Source organism: Thalia democratica, chromosome 4 (assembly GCF_965202585.1).
Source record: "Thalia democratica chromosome 4, ktThaDemo2.hap1.1, whole genome shotgun sequence".
NCBI lineage: Eukaryota > Metazoa > Chordata > Thaliacea > Salpida > Salpidae > Thalia > Thalia democratica.
Genome location: NC_139168.1, coordinates 19,390,251 through 19,403,134, shown reverse-complemented (window position 1 = coordinate 19,403,134; position 12,884 = coordinate 19,390,251). Strand labels below are relative to the sequence as shown.

Genomic DNA, 12,884 nt, shown 5'->3' with positions numbered 1-12,884 from the left:
CAACATGAACAAGCAAATAAATTTAAAAAATTTAAAAAAAAATAAAAAGATTCAAGTAAACATAAACATGCAACCTTAACTGAAAAAACAGCTAAATAGTTTAATGTAAGTTTTCTCAAGTGTTTTAAAAAATTAAAGAAACCATATGAAAATGCAAGCAATGTTTTAAGCAATGTCACAAAAAAAAACAGATTTAAATAAACATAAAAATGCCAGCCTTAACTGAAACAATAGCGCAAGAGTTCATGGAGAACGGAGTGCAAATAAACCAGGTCTATGCTGGCAGAGTGCAGGACTTGGCCAAGATGTACAACTTCACTGCTGAGGAGATGGTTAGTTTGTGTACAGTATTTTTCATGAGGTTTAAAAAAAAAACAGATTTCTTACTTTTTTATTGGTTCTTGACAAGTTCTAGTTTGTACTTTCTTAGTACAAAGTACAAGTAACGATGATAATATGTATAAAAAACTACACATTCTTCATTTACACTTATTTGTTTAGCAACATTTCACAGATTAACGAGATCTTTATTCTAAAAGAATTCTATTAGAATATACAGAGAAGTCATTGAAAATTATTATTTACTTTAGTCTGTTGAGTTTTCTTATTTGAAACAACAAATTTTCACAGATTGACGAGTGGCTGGCCTTCTCCATGGGAATCAGCATCGACATGACTCCAAATAACGAGGAGAACATGGATCTTTTCTCCAAGGCGGTGAAGAAGAGCCATGACAAGAAGATGAGGAGAAAAGTTAAGAAGATGAAGAAGGAAGAAGTTAATCCCTATCCGCAACAAGGTTTTTATTTATGTATTATTATTTTATTAATTAGTTATTTATTACTAAGTTATTAAATGTAAATAGAAGAAGTTAATCCCTATCCGCAGCAAGGTTTTCAATTATGTATTAACATTTTTATAAACAATCATCTTTAAATGATTGTTTAACATTAAATTATTAAATGAAGATTAAATATATATATATATATATATAGGAAGTAAATTAGTTAAATAACCTTAATCACTTTTCACAAAGCCCACCTAAAGGGTTTTTAAATGATTTATTATAAAAAGTAAATTTCAAAAAAACCAGTACATATGTTTCATAAAACTTTTATAAAGCTTTAAGGGCATGAGGGGGTGAACACATTTTTTTTTGAAATTTGATTTTATTTTAATTAGTTATTACTAAGCTACAAGATGCTTTTTACAGATTAAAAAAATTAAAAATAATAATTGAGATATAGCCAGTCAAAGTTAGAGGCAACAATAGGTTACTTATGGGAGGCACAAACTAAAACAGCAAAAATAGACTGTTTCACTAAAAATCTATCTTCTACGTTTTCAAGATAACTACCTCAAACTTTGAGTAAATGTTTCTTGCATTATTTAGAAAATTCTGTCAGAAAGAATTAAATTAAAATGACAAACATTAAGAAATAAAGATTTAATTAAAAAAATAAACAAAAAAATATATTTTTTTGTTTTTTTGTTATAAAATTTTAATTTTTTATGTTGTAGCTTAGTAAAAACCAAAAAAAAAAATCAAATTTCAAAATAAGGTGTTAAGCCCCCTATGCCATTAATCATCAGCTAGTACTGTCTGAAAATCTTTTTCATATGATTTCATTGTTATTATTTTCATACAGTACTACCTGATGTTTAAAGCATTATGAAAGTTTATGAAACATATATACTAGTTTCTTTTGAAGTTGACTTTTTATAATAAATTATATATACATATTGTAAAAGTCTTTGAATAAATGAGCTATATTTACAAAACAAAATGTTTTAAAAGTTAGTTTAAAAATGGCAAATTGCCTGCTTCTAGTAGCATTAATTATTTGATTTTTGTTATTTTTAATTAAGTGAAAAAAAAAAAAAATGATATTTGATTTTTTTTTATTATAAATTAATCTCAATACTAAGGGAAATTTAGGGTTCGATTTTTGCCCAAAGGAAATAAAAATAATGTTGATATTTTGTTTAAACATCTATACTGTAAAAATGACATTAAGTCTTTTAACCAGCAGATGTAGAGATTAAATTTTTTATTTATTACATTTTAATTATTTTATGAATTACTATTTAAAATGGCTTATATTTATTTTAATTTATTCAATTCCTTCTTATAATCAACAATAAAGTTATGGTTTTAATTTAATTTTTAAACAATATAAAATTAATATGTATTTTCAAAAGTTTTATTATTTTATACCAATGTCACCCTGTTAGGTGCAAAATTTATTTTCATAATTTTAAAAAAGCTTTGATTGTATTTTCTAAGGGTTGTTTAGTCTTGCATTTCATGACAATATACATCATACAATGTTTAATTCAAGTCATTTTTAACCTGATATAAATAAAATAAATATTAAACTCAATTAGGTTATAATCTGAATTCTAATCGAACCTAGCTATTCATAAACAACAACCCACTTATGATTTTTTTTCATAGTTTAAGGCCATGGAGGGGTAATCTCTTTTTTTTTACAAAAATTAATTTTGGCTTTTATATGAAAGCTTTAAATACAAACTATAAGCCAGTTTTTATAGAATTCAAAAATATCATTTAACTTTTAAGATATTTTATTTTTTGTAAAATGTTTCTGATATAAATGTATGAACTGCAAGTTTTTGGGGTCAATTTTCTTGGAAGTTTTATAAATCACTAAAAATCTATCTTCTTCTTCATTTTCAAGCAATATTCTTCAAATTTCAGGAAATGTTCCTCACATTATAAGAAAAAAAAAACGTTAGTTATGAATTTTAATATCTTGAAAAAAAAAATTATGACAAAATTAAAAAAAAAGTCTTTTTTTTTCATAAAAATAAAAATTTACTTAAAATTTTTTGAATTTACAAATAACTTTTTTTGTTATTGTAAAAAGATTAGACTGTGAAAGTTTGAAGAAAATTGCTAAAAAATGTAGGAAAAGATAGATTTTAAACAAAATAGTCTTTTTTTTTTGCTGTTTTAGTTTTCCCTTCCCGACTTTGACTGGTAATATCTCAAAAAATAATTCTAATTTTTAAACCATAAAAAGCATCTTGAAGCTTATAAAAAATTCTGTAAAATATGATCAACTTGTAAAAAACATGTCTTACCCCTATGGCCTTAATAGAAGATATTATTTGCTCAAAACTTTCCTTAAAGTAATCAATTGTTTGTACCTAGGTGACTAAAATAACAAAACATTGAATGCATACTTGTGTTAATAACAAAATAAATTTTCTGATTTAAAACTTTATTTTGCATTTTGAATATAAATTGCAATTTAATATTTTGATGCTCTACTTTCAGGTATGTATAATGTAATAATAAAACTATTTATTTGTAATATTTTGTGCAGTTTGAATGCGTCTTATTTTTAAATATTGTTTTAGTTGTTTCATGTATACTTTGCTTCCAGGCAACCAAAACAACGCAATATTGAACGCATATTTGAGCACCCCAAACATGAAATTGTCCTCTGTCGAAATGGAAAACATAAAAAGCATGACCTCAGCAATTAAAAACTCACCATTGCAGGTTAGTATTAATGAGAACTTTTTACCAAAATAAAGTTCATTAAAATTATTGGTATATTTACACCCCTGAATAAGCATTAAGTATAAAGTGTCTCGAATTTGGAAGTTACTATCTATACATCACAGTAAGTCTTGATGTGTATTTGTTCATAATTATAATTTGAGTTTAAAAAGTTCTACTCTATGTAGTTTATACATTTGTAGTTATATGCAATGGTACTTGACCCGCTAAAAGTACTCAAATGCAAATTAAGTTAAATACAAACAATTATGTACTATAGAATTACTCATTACAGATTTGTTTAAAGTTAAAATAAGAGCAAGTTTATTTTTTCATGTTGAAGTTTGATTTTTTAATAAATATAATATCTTTTAGTGAACAGTGCTTTATTTGCAAGAGATATTAATTACACATGTACAAGTTTAACAAATTGTTAATAAATGATTTAAAAAAAATCAAAATTTTCAGGTAACAAAATCACCATTCAGCCCTGTCCAGTCGCCAATGTACAAGTTGAGGACGAACAGCGGGGACGTGGCCTTCTCTCTCGTCCACGAGGGCGAAGAGGGTGGCGGGAAAGTGCGGTGGAATAAAAATATGAACGATAAAAGGTGTTTAAAAAAAAATCGTTATATTTGCAAAAGTGATAAGATCATAATCTTTTTTATAATATTTACAGTCTTAATTAAGTAGATTAAAATAAAAATAATAGGTTGCAATTTTCAAAATAAATAGAATTAAAAAAAAAGATTTATACAAAAAGCATAACAAATAAAACTTCCAACAGCTGTTATATTTCTATTTTTGATAACCAACTGAAAGTGAAAAAAATTACTAATTAAATTAATTAAAAAACAATGTTTTTATGATTATTTGAATATCTTAGTTTAGAATTAAGTTCCTATAAAATTGTTATGATGTTAAATTTTTACATTTTTAAGCCTTTTTTGTCAAAAAAGTTGATATGATAAGTTATTAAAGGTACACACTGAAAAATATATTTGCTGCTGAACTAAGGTGAAAAATATTAAACCTTTTTTGTTATGATTTTGTATTTTTAATGCATCCATTTCAAAAAGGTTTAAATGATTTATTTAAAAAATTGTACTTAATACGTCATTTATAAATTAAAAAATATTAAAGCAAGCGACAAGTTAGTAGACATTCAGATGAGTACTGTGTTTAAATTTTGTAATTTTTTAAAGTAATCATTTGACAAAAGCTAATGAGTTGTAAAATGATTTAATTAGCACAACTTCTTTAGATCGTGACAAAAATATGAACTAGTTAACATTTTTTGTTTACACTTACAGTTTGTTTTGCATTTTATTGCAAACTTTTGTAAATATAACATATTAAATTAAATTTAACACTTTAAGTATATGAGTGTAATACTAAACACAGAATATTAGTTATGCATGTAAAAGAATATAAACCAGCACAGAATATTTTTTTAGCACACTAATTTTTATACTTGCATGAAAAAAATAAAAAAAGTTTGGTGAATTACTGATTTTCATAGCTAAACTGTTTACAAGCTTTTTGAAATAGTTTTAAAGAAGTAGTGTCGTTAAAAAACTTTGTTATTTAAAACGTCTATGGGCACCATGCAGAACATTTATTTACAGTTCAAATTTTTATTTTAAATAGAAAAAACTCTGTCCCATATTTTGTTCTTAAAGTTCAAGTTTAAACATGAGAAATTTTCAGAATATTTGAGTAAAAACTGTAGGGGTAGATATATTTTTTATGAAGCAGTCTGTTTTTGCCTTTTAATTTTGGTTTTTCCTTAAGGATATTATTGTACCTTCATATCTCATGAATTAATTTGAATTTTACAAACGATAAAAAGCAAATACTAGCTAAGTTTAACATCTTGATAATTTTGTAAAAAAAGTGCATTACCCCCATATGACCTTAATTTAGAATATGTATTAAATATCACAGATACAATACAAAAATAACTAATTCAGCAAAACTTCTTACATGTTTATGATTAACTATTTAATTTAACAGGTACAAAGGCAAAAATAACAAACTCAACAAAACAAAAACCGTCTTACATGTTTATGATTAACTATTTAATTTAACAGGTACAAAGCAAAATTAACTAATTCAACAAAACAAAAACCTTCTTACATGTTTATGAAACACGTTGATATTTCCAATCTCAATAATGACCAGGTTTGATTTTAAAACTTTTTAATATTATATATATTTATTAAAACACAACCCTTTATACACCAATTCATTAGCTACTTAATATATTATGGGCATAGGGGGGTGAAACACTTTTTTCGAAATTTGATCTTATTTTATATATTTTTTACTAAGCTACAAGATGCTTTTTAAAGATTATAAAAATTCCAAATAGTTTTTGAGATATAGCCGGTCAAAGTCAGAGGCAGCAACAGGATCCTTATAAGAAGCGCAAACGCAAACTAAAACGGCAAATAACTAAAACTCTATCTTCTCCTACGTTTTTTGAGAATACTACCTCAAATTTTCAGGAAGTGTTCCTTGCAATACTTTAGAAAATTCTGTCGGAAAGAATTAGAAAAAAATTATATACATGATAAAAAAACAAAAAAAAACTGTTTTTTTTTGTTTATTTTTTATATAAGATTTTCAATTTAAAATAAATTCTCTCCTAAAGATTTTTTTTATATATATCAAGGAACACTACTTGAAAATTTGAGGTAGTTATCTCAAAAAACTTAAAAAGATGGATTTTTTGTGGAATATTCTACATTCGCCGTTTTAGTTTGCGCCTCCCTCTAAGGATCATATTGCTGCCTCCGACTTTGACCCGCTATATCTCAAAAACTATTTTGAAGTTTTATAATCTGTTAAAAGCATCTTAGTAAAAACTATATAAAATAAGATTAAATTTAAAAAAAAGTGTTTCACCCCCTATGCCCTTATATTATGTATCTAATAATTATAAAAATAAAGTGACTGTTGAAGTGGTGTATTTTTTAGAATAGTTTGACAACTGTTTAACGAATAATGTTGTGTTTTATTAAAACATATTCTAGCATTGCATTTAAACATAAAGTTTTGTGGAGAGCGTTTCTATTTTTACATATACTTAAAAAAATATATACTTTGATATTTATATAATCAATAATTACATATGTCTCAGGTTTGAAGTATAAGTAAAAACAGCGGTTGTTACTAACAATGATTAGGTTGAAAAGCAATGACATTTACATATATATAATAAAAGTCTATATATGTTTTAAAAGTGTCATACTTTGTATCATCAATGGTTAGGTTGAAATGGCCTCTATAGAGCTGATAAATCAACATTAACTTAAACAGCAAGAAAGATTATATATATATTTACTTATATTTTTAGGTTGAAATGGCCTCTGAAGAACTGAGAAATCAACACGAGGACGAAATTGAAGATTATCATCCTTGCAATGATCCCAGTCAGAGTCAAGTTAGTTTTTATTTTATAATTTTTTTATTGTCAGTTTTATGTCATTAATTTATGATGTACTATTATTTTTATTTTGTTTTATTTAAGATAATCATCTTTGCAATGATCCCAGCAAGAGTAAAGTTTGTTAACGTTTATAATGTGTTTCAAATAACAAACTAAGTTTAGTTTTAAATGCATATTAGGATTTGATGCAAATCACAGCAAGCTTTGTTTTGAAAATAAAAAGTGACACTAAATTGAAAGCCTTGATTAATTAAAAAAATTTTCAGATTTTTTTTGTAAGTAATAAACAAGACATTAATAATTAGATCCATTACATAACTAAAATGTTGATTAAAATTTAAAACAACCTATTTTGGACAACCAGTTATTAAATCTAATTTCAATGTAATTATTCCTTCAGGTGACAATAGTGGGCCGTCTAACGTCGGAGGACGAGCAGTCCAAGCTGACCCAGGACACTCTGGTGCTGGAAGGTTGCAGGACCATCAGCAACGGGAGAAGGGTCAAGGTGGACGTGTCAAAGCTGCAGGGAGGGTCGCTGTTCAGGGGGCAGATTTGCGCTTTTACGGGTAAATTTTTTGTGTGATTGTAAAATTTTATATAAAAACAGTTCTAGTTATAATTATATCTACGCCGTCACCCCTAAACTACCTAATGGTCGCCCTTTTGTGGGCAAGTACGAAATTTTACGGTTAATGTTAAAGTTAAAATTTAAGTTGAAGGTAGGGTCGATTTTCAGGGGACAGATTTGCGCTTTTACTGGTAAAAAAAAAATAATTGCGTTAAAAAATAGAAATGAGTAAGCCGTATGAAAAAAGTTTCTCGCAGAGTAATTATAATAAAATAAGAGCAAAAAAAAAAGTAGCTTTGATGGGTTAAAATTAACTAACCAAGTATCATGCGACAAACTGCTTAAAATAATCACAAACTAGCACAAATAAAGCTGAATTTTAAAAACACGTCAAGCCAGGCAAGAACCCTTCTGGTATAAAAGTTCCGGCTTAGAAGGCTCATACTCTTAAAACCGGATAATTTAATGAGAGAATAAATTGATAAAATAATAAGTATTAAAATTCGAAATACAACAAATCGTAAAAAAAATAATAATTAATACTTTTTCTCAGGCAAGAACCCATCCGGAATGAGGTTTCTCGCCGAAAAAGCGCACACTCTAAAGACCCCGGATGGAAACGTTAGAGTTGGGAAGTGTGATGACGTCACTAATGACGTATGCAGCGTCATGGTCGCGTGCGGACCTTTCACGACGAGTGATGCGATGAGTTATGAACCATTACTGGATTTTATTAAGAAGGTACTGTAATAATAGTAAAAATATATTTGATTGTTTTAATGTTTTTTTTTCATGACTAATGACGCCAGAGCCTTTTCTGGATTTAAATAAGAAAAATTTATATTTTATGAATTAAAATATAATCTTATAAACAAACTTAATTTTGTCAGATAATGTTATTGTGACTAGTTTTTAAATAAAAACAGTATTTCTTTTTTTTTTTCGTTTTATGTTAATTTTTTTGAAGTTTCATTCTACTTTTGACTGCGCATATTATTTAGTATTTATTTAGTTTTTAAAATTTTTGCAATTATACTTTTATATACACAGGCCAAACAATCTCGTCCAGACATGACAATGATAAATTGAAGAAAATGAATAAATAATTAATAACAGATGATAAAAACTTATTTATTGAATATTTTTCACAGGTCAAACAATCCAAACCAGACATGACGCTGATAATAGGACCGCTTTTGGACGAGGACCAACAACAAGTGAAAACGGGTCAAATGGACGAGAGTTTGTTGAAGTGCAGTAAAAAGTGGTTGGAATTTCTGAAGAAGGAAATGTCCAGTTATACTCAGGTTTCAAAGTATTAGTTATTATTTGATACTCCTAAAATTTTAATTTACTTGGAGGGTTTTTCATAGTGTTTATATTATTTTTGTATTTACTTTTAGTTAAGTTTGTTAAATCGCTGAGTATTTGTAATAAAAGCTTAAATACTTTTAACTTGAATTTAAAAAGTATTTGGAATTTCTGACGAATGAAATTTCCAGTTTCACTCAGGTTTAATTTTTATTATATATTGTTAGAGTTTTTCGAATAACAAGTTAAATGGTTAATCTGTAGTAAAAAAGTTCAGTTACTCAGGTTTCTACTTTTTTTACTTCTAGTATTTTAATTAACTTTTAGATTTTTCAGAGTATTTAGTAGTATTACATTCATGTTTTAGTTTGTGTTGTGTAAATCTTTCTATTTTATAATTTGAACTTTCGTAGTGTTTTACTTGATTAAGTTTTTATTTATATGTAGTAAAACCTTTCATACTTTTTACTTGATTTTTAGTCTTGAAAGTATCAGTTATATAATACGCCATTCAACGGAAGTAGTTTACTGTCATATAAGATTCTTAATTTTTTTCCTGTTGTTGTAATTATCAGATTATTTATATATTAAATTGTCTTGTGATTAAGATAATTCATGCAATTAGATTATTTCACATCAGAATTTTTTAAGTTTTGTTTATTTTGCAGCTTTTAAAAAACAACTATTAAGTAATGTAAATTATAAGCAACTAATATTTATCATACTTACTTAATAAAACACCACGCAACCAGTCAGCTATAAATACAAAAAAACAAAAGTAATATCTCGAACAAATTTAAAACAACAGTAAGTTGTAAATTAAGTAAAATTTTCCCAAACAGTAAATGTTATGTTTAATAACCATTAATGCCAAACCAACAGGTAATATTCGTTCCCTCCCAGAAGGACGCCTTCCACGTTCCAATCTACCCACAGCCCGCCTACCAGCCCCCTAGCAACCCCCAGGACCCCGCGGCTCTCTTCTGCCCCGACCCGTGCACTGTCAGCATAGGGGATTCCCCCGTTATGATAGGGGTGACCAGCGTGGACGTGCTGATGCACATGGGGTCCAACGAGATAAGTTGCAAGCAGTTCGGAGGCGGTGGACCCGACAGAAGGTTTTATTTGTTGATATTATTTTTTCTCGTACATGGTAGATTTTTTCACTTGAAATTTGTAGTAATAAATAAGTAGTATAATAATAGTATAATAATAATGGTATAAGTAGTAAAATAATAAAAGTAGTAATAAACTATTATAAGTTGATAAAAAATGTATTAATGCTTGGAAAAGCATCATGAAGTTGGAAAAATCCAGACTGTTTCTAAAGTCCCGATTGATAAACAACGCGTCATTAAAAGTATTTATAACTTTAAACGTTATTTATATTAAAGAAATAAGTTGAAAAAACTTGAAGCTGATAACATCAGATGTTGGCTGACGAGCCACTTGATAGACAACACGTCATACTATCCCCTCTACATAAAAATATAAAACATTTAAAAATACATGAAAATTAATTATAATAATATCCAGACTGTAGTTGTTCGATGAAAATAGATTAAATGTTAAACAATTAATCAAATAAAATTTGTATTATATTTTTTTTAATGAATAGAATTATAATAGAGAAATATTTTAGACTAAGACTGTAATTATTTATAATTAAAAAACAAATCAACCCAGATGCCGCCTGATGAGCCACCTTATCGACAACACTTCCTACTACCCTCTCTACCCGCCGCCCCCCACCTTCAACTGTGACGTCATAAAAGCGGAAGCCATGTGCAGGATGACGTCATGCGATAGTGATGGCATGACGTCACAATGCGTTCCTGACGTGCTGATCGTTCCGTCGGACCTCCGGCCATTCTGCAAAATTCACAACGGAAGGTTGGTGTTTTGAATTCTTTTAGTTTTTAATTAATGTTTTTTTTTTAAGCATGAAGTTTTGTTGGTTGTTTTTGTTGAGTTTAAAAATTTGCACTGAAGTATTAGAGTAATATTAGATATTAAATATCTTCTAAGTCTGTAAACCAATTTAAGAAATATCAAAAGCAAAATTCAATTATAAACTAAATTGTTAGTAACTTACCTTTTTTTTAAACTAAAATATTAAAACTGTTTTTATAGTTTTTAAATTGACAAACAGCTAAAGCATTTCATATAACAAGTGTTCCAACAGTTATACTTAATAAATACTTTTAAACCGTCAACAACACCTACGACTTATTACCAACCCCAAATAAATATTCATAGTAGAAAAAAAGTCTGAATAAGTATCACAATTCTTATAATGAGTAATACTTGAATCCGTGAGTTAATGCAATAACGGTCAATAAGCCCATTACCAGGGTAGCCACTTCACCTGGAATCCTGGAAAAACCTGTGAATTGACAATTTAGGCAAAATACCCCTGGAAAAACCTGGAATTTAAGAAATTTAAAAAAAAACCTGAAATTTTGATCAAAAAACCTGGAATATTTATTATTATTAAACATCTTAAGTAGTAAAGTTTCGGTTTGACTCAAAAAATTTATCATATAGATAAAAAATTATGTCATTACCAAAATTTTTTTTATTAAAAAACACATTTTAAGTAGCTTTACAGTATCTTTTCAATCTTTTTATACTGTTTAGCACAGTTTCTTACCCTAAATTTAACTTTAAACCAAAAATATGTACTTTTAAAAACCTGGAAGAAATTTGAAAAACCTGGTAAAAAATTTTGAAAAAACGAGTGGCAACCCTGCATTACAGAAAACTGTACTTTAATAATATCAATAATACATTAATCTGTTTTAATTTTAGGCTTGACTTCAAAAATTTAAGAAAATGTGATGCATCTAAAGCAGGGTTTCCTAAACTTTTTTCATAAGCCCCCTTTGAAAAAATAAAAACAATGCCCCTCCCCCATATTACATTTCCCAAAAAAATAGCATTAAATACGCTTTAGACCTTTTTTTTTGGTTTTTATCATCAAATTCAAAATAAAGACTTTATGGCCTCTTTACTAGTCTATGTGGCTCGATTTGGAAAACATTATCAGACTGTAGATGCAATACATCGTAAATGATTAACGAGTTCGAAACAGTCAATTTCTTTAAATTACTTTTGTAAAAGAAAGTATTTAGGAATATTTTATACAAAAAAAACCTACTTAAGAACATGTAGTCAACTTTTAATTTTAATGAAGGAAACTATTTATGTTTTAAAATTATTTGCAGTTAGGAAATAACCTTGTGTTAAGTCTTTTTTATTGATTTTTTTGTGTAAAACTGAACAAAAGTTTTTTTTTTCAGTTCTACAATAATTTTTATTGCAGGTTGTTTTTGAACCCTGGTCGCCTTTCAAAGGGAAATTCGGGCGGAAATTATGGCCACTTTCTGCTTGGGATGGGGAATCCCCTAAATGGAGTGAGCTGCGTTGCCAAGATCGTGAAAATATAAAAAGTATCTGAAAATGTTGTTAAGTGAAAATATATATAAAAAAATATTTGAATTAGAATTGAAGTTAACAAGTTTTCTTATTTTTTGTGCTATATAAGGTTTAATTTTGAAAAGCAAGTTTAAGAGTTTGAACTTTTGTTTCAATATTAATAAAGTCTGAATTCGTGAATTTTACAGCTCAATTTTTTTATGTTTGATATATGAATAAGAAATTTTTTATTAAAGCACATTTTGATAGGTTCAAATTTTTGAAACAGTTAAAATATGTAAAAAAGATAAAAATTTTATACCATATTTATTTCATGCTAAAGATAAAAAGCTTAGATTCTTAGAATGAGTTTGATTTTTTTTATATTTGCAATTTTTTTACTTGAGTTTGCTCTTTATTTTTAATTAAATAATTTTTAAAAAGCTAGCTGCTTTAAAGAAAAAAAAAATGATGACTAAATTTTTAATAATGTTATACAGAAAGTTTTATAATTTTGACATATTTACGTTTTGTACATAATTTTGTTTTGACTTTGAAAACTTTAATAATGTTATAATTAAAATTCTAGATTGTAAAGA

General features: G+C 27.0%; 1 protein-coding gene across 1 annotated transcript; it reads left to right on the top strand.

Annotated features, from left to right (window-relative positions):
* Window positions 1-201: 201 nt before the first annotated feature.
* On the top strand, window positions 202-12,589 carry LOC145834626 (DNA polymerase alpha subunit B-like). Its single transcript, XM_082942102.1, has 12 exons — window positions 202-332; window positions 631-799; window positions 3,414-3,532; window positions 4,001-4,143; window positions 5,626-5,716; window positions 6,894-6,980; window positions 7,387-7,555; window positions 8,111-8,298; window positions 8,709-8,864; window positions 9,751-9,986; window positions 10,555-10,761; window positions 12,194-12,589. The coding sequence occupies exons 1-12, from the start codon at window positions 210-212 to the stop codon at window positions 12,315-12,317; spliced, it is 1,812 nt and encodes a 603-aa protein (XP_082798228.1). The 5' UTR covers window positions 202-209; the 3' UTR covers window positions 12,318-12,589.
* Window positions 12,590-12,884: the final 295 nt, after the last annotated feature.

Excerpts from the sequence above, each read along its gene's own strand:
- LOC145834626 (XM_082942102.1), top strand. The coding sequence starts at position 210 with ATGCCAGCCTTAACTGAAACAATAGCGCAAGAGTTCATGGAGAACGGA. Across the intron at positions 7,556-8,110 it reads GCAGATTTGCGCTTTTACGG|GCAAGAACCCATCCGGAATG; the intron begins GTAAATTTTTTG and ends ACTTTTTCTCAG. Across the intron at positions 8,299-8,708 it reads TACTGGATTTTATTAAGAAG|GTCAAACAATCCAAACCAGA; the intron begins GTACTGTAATAA and ends TATTTTTCACAG.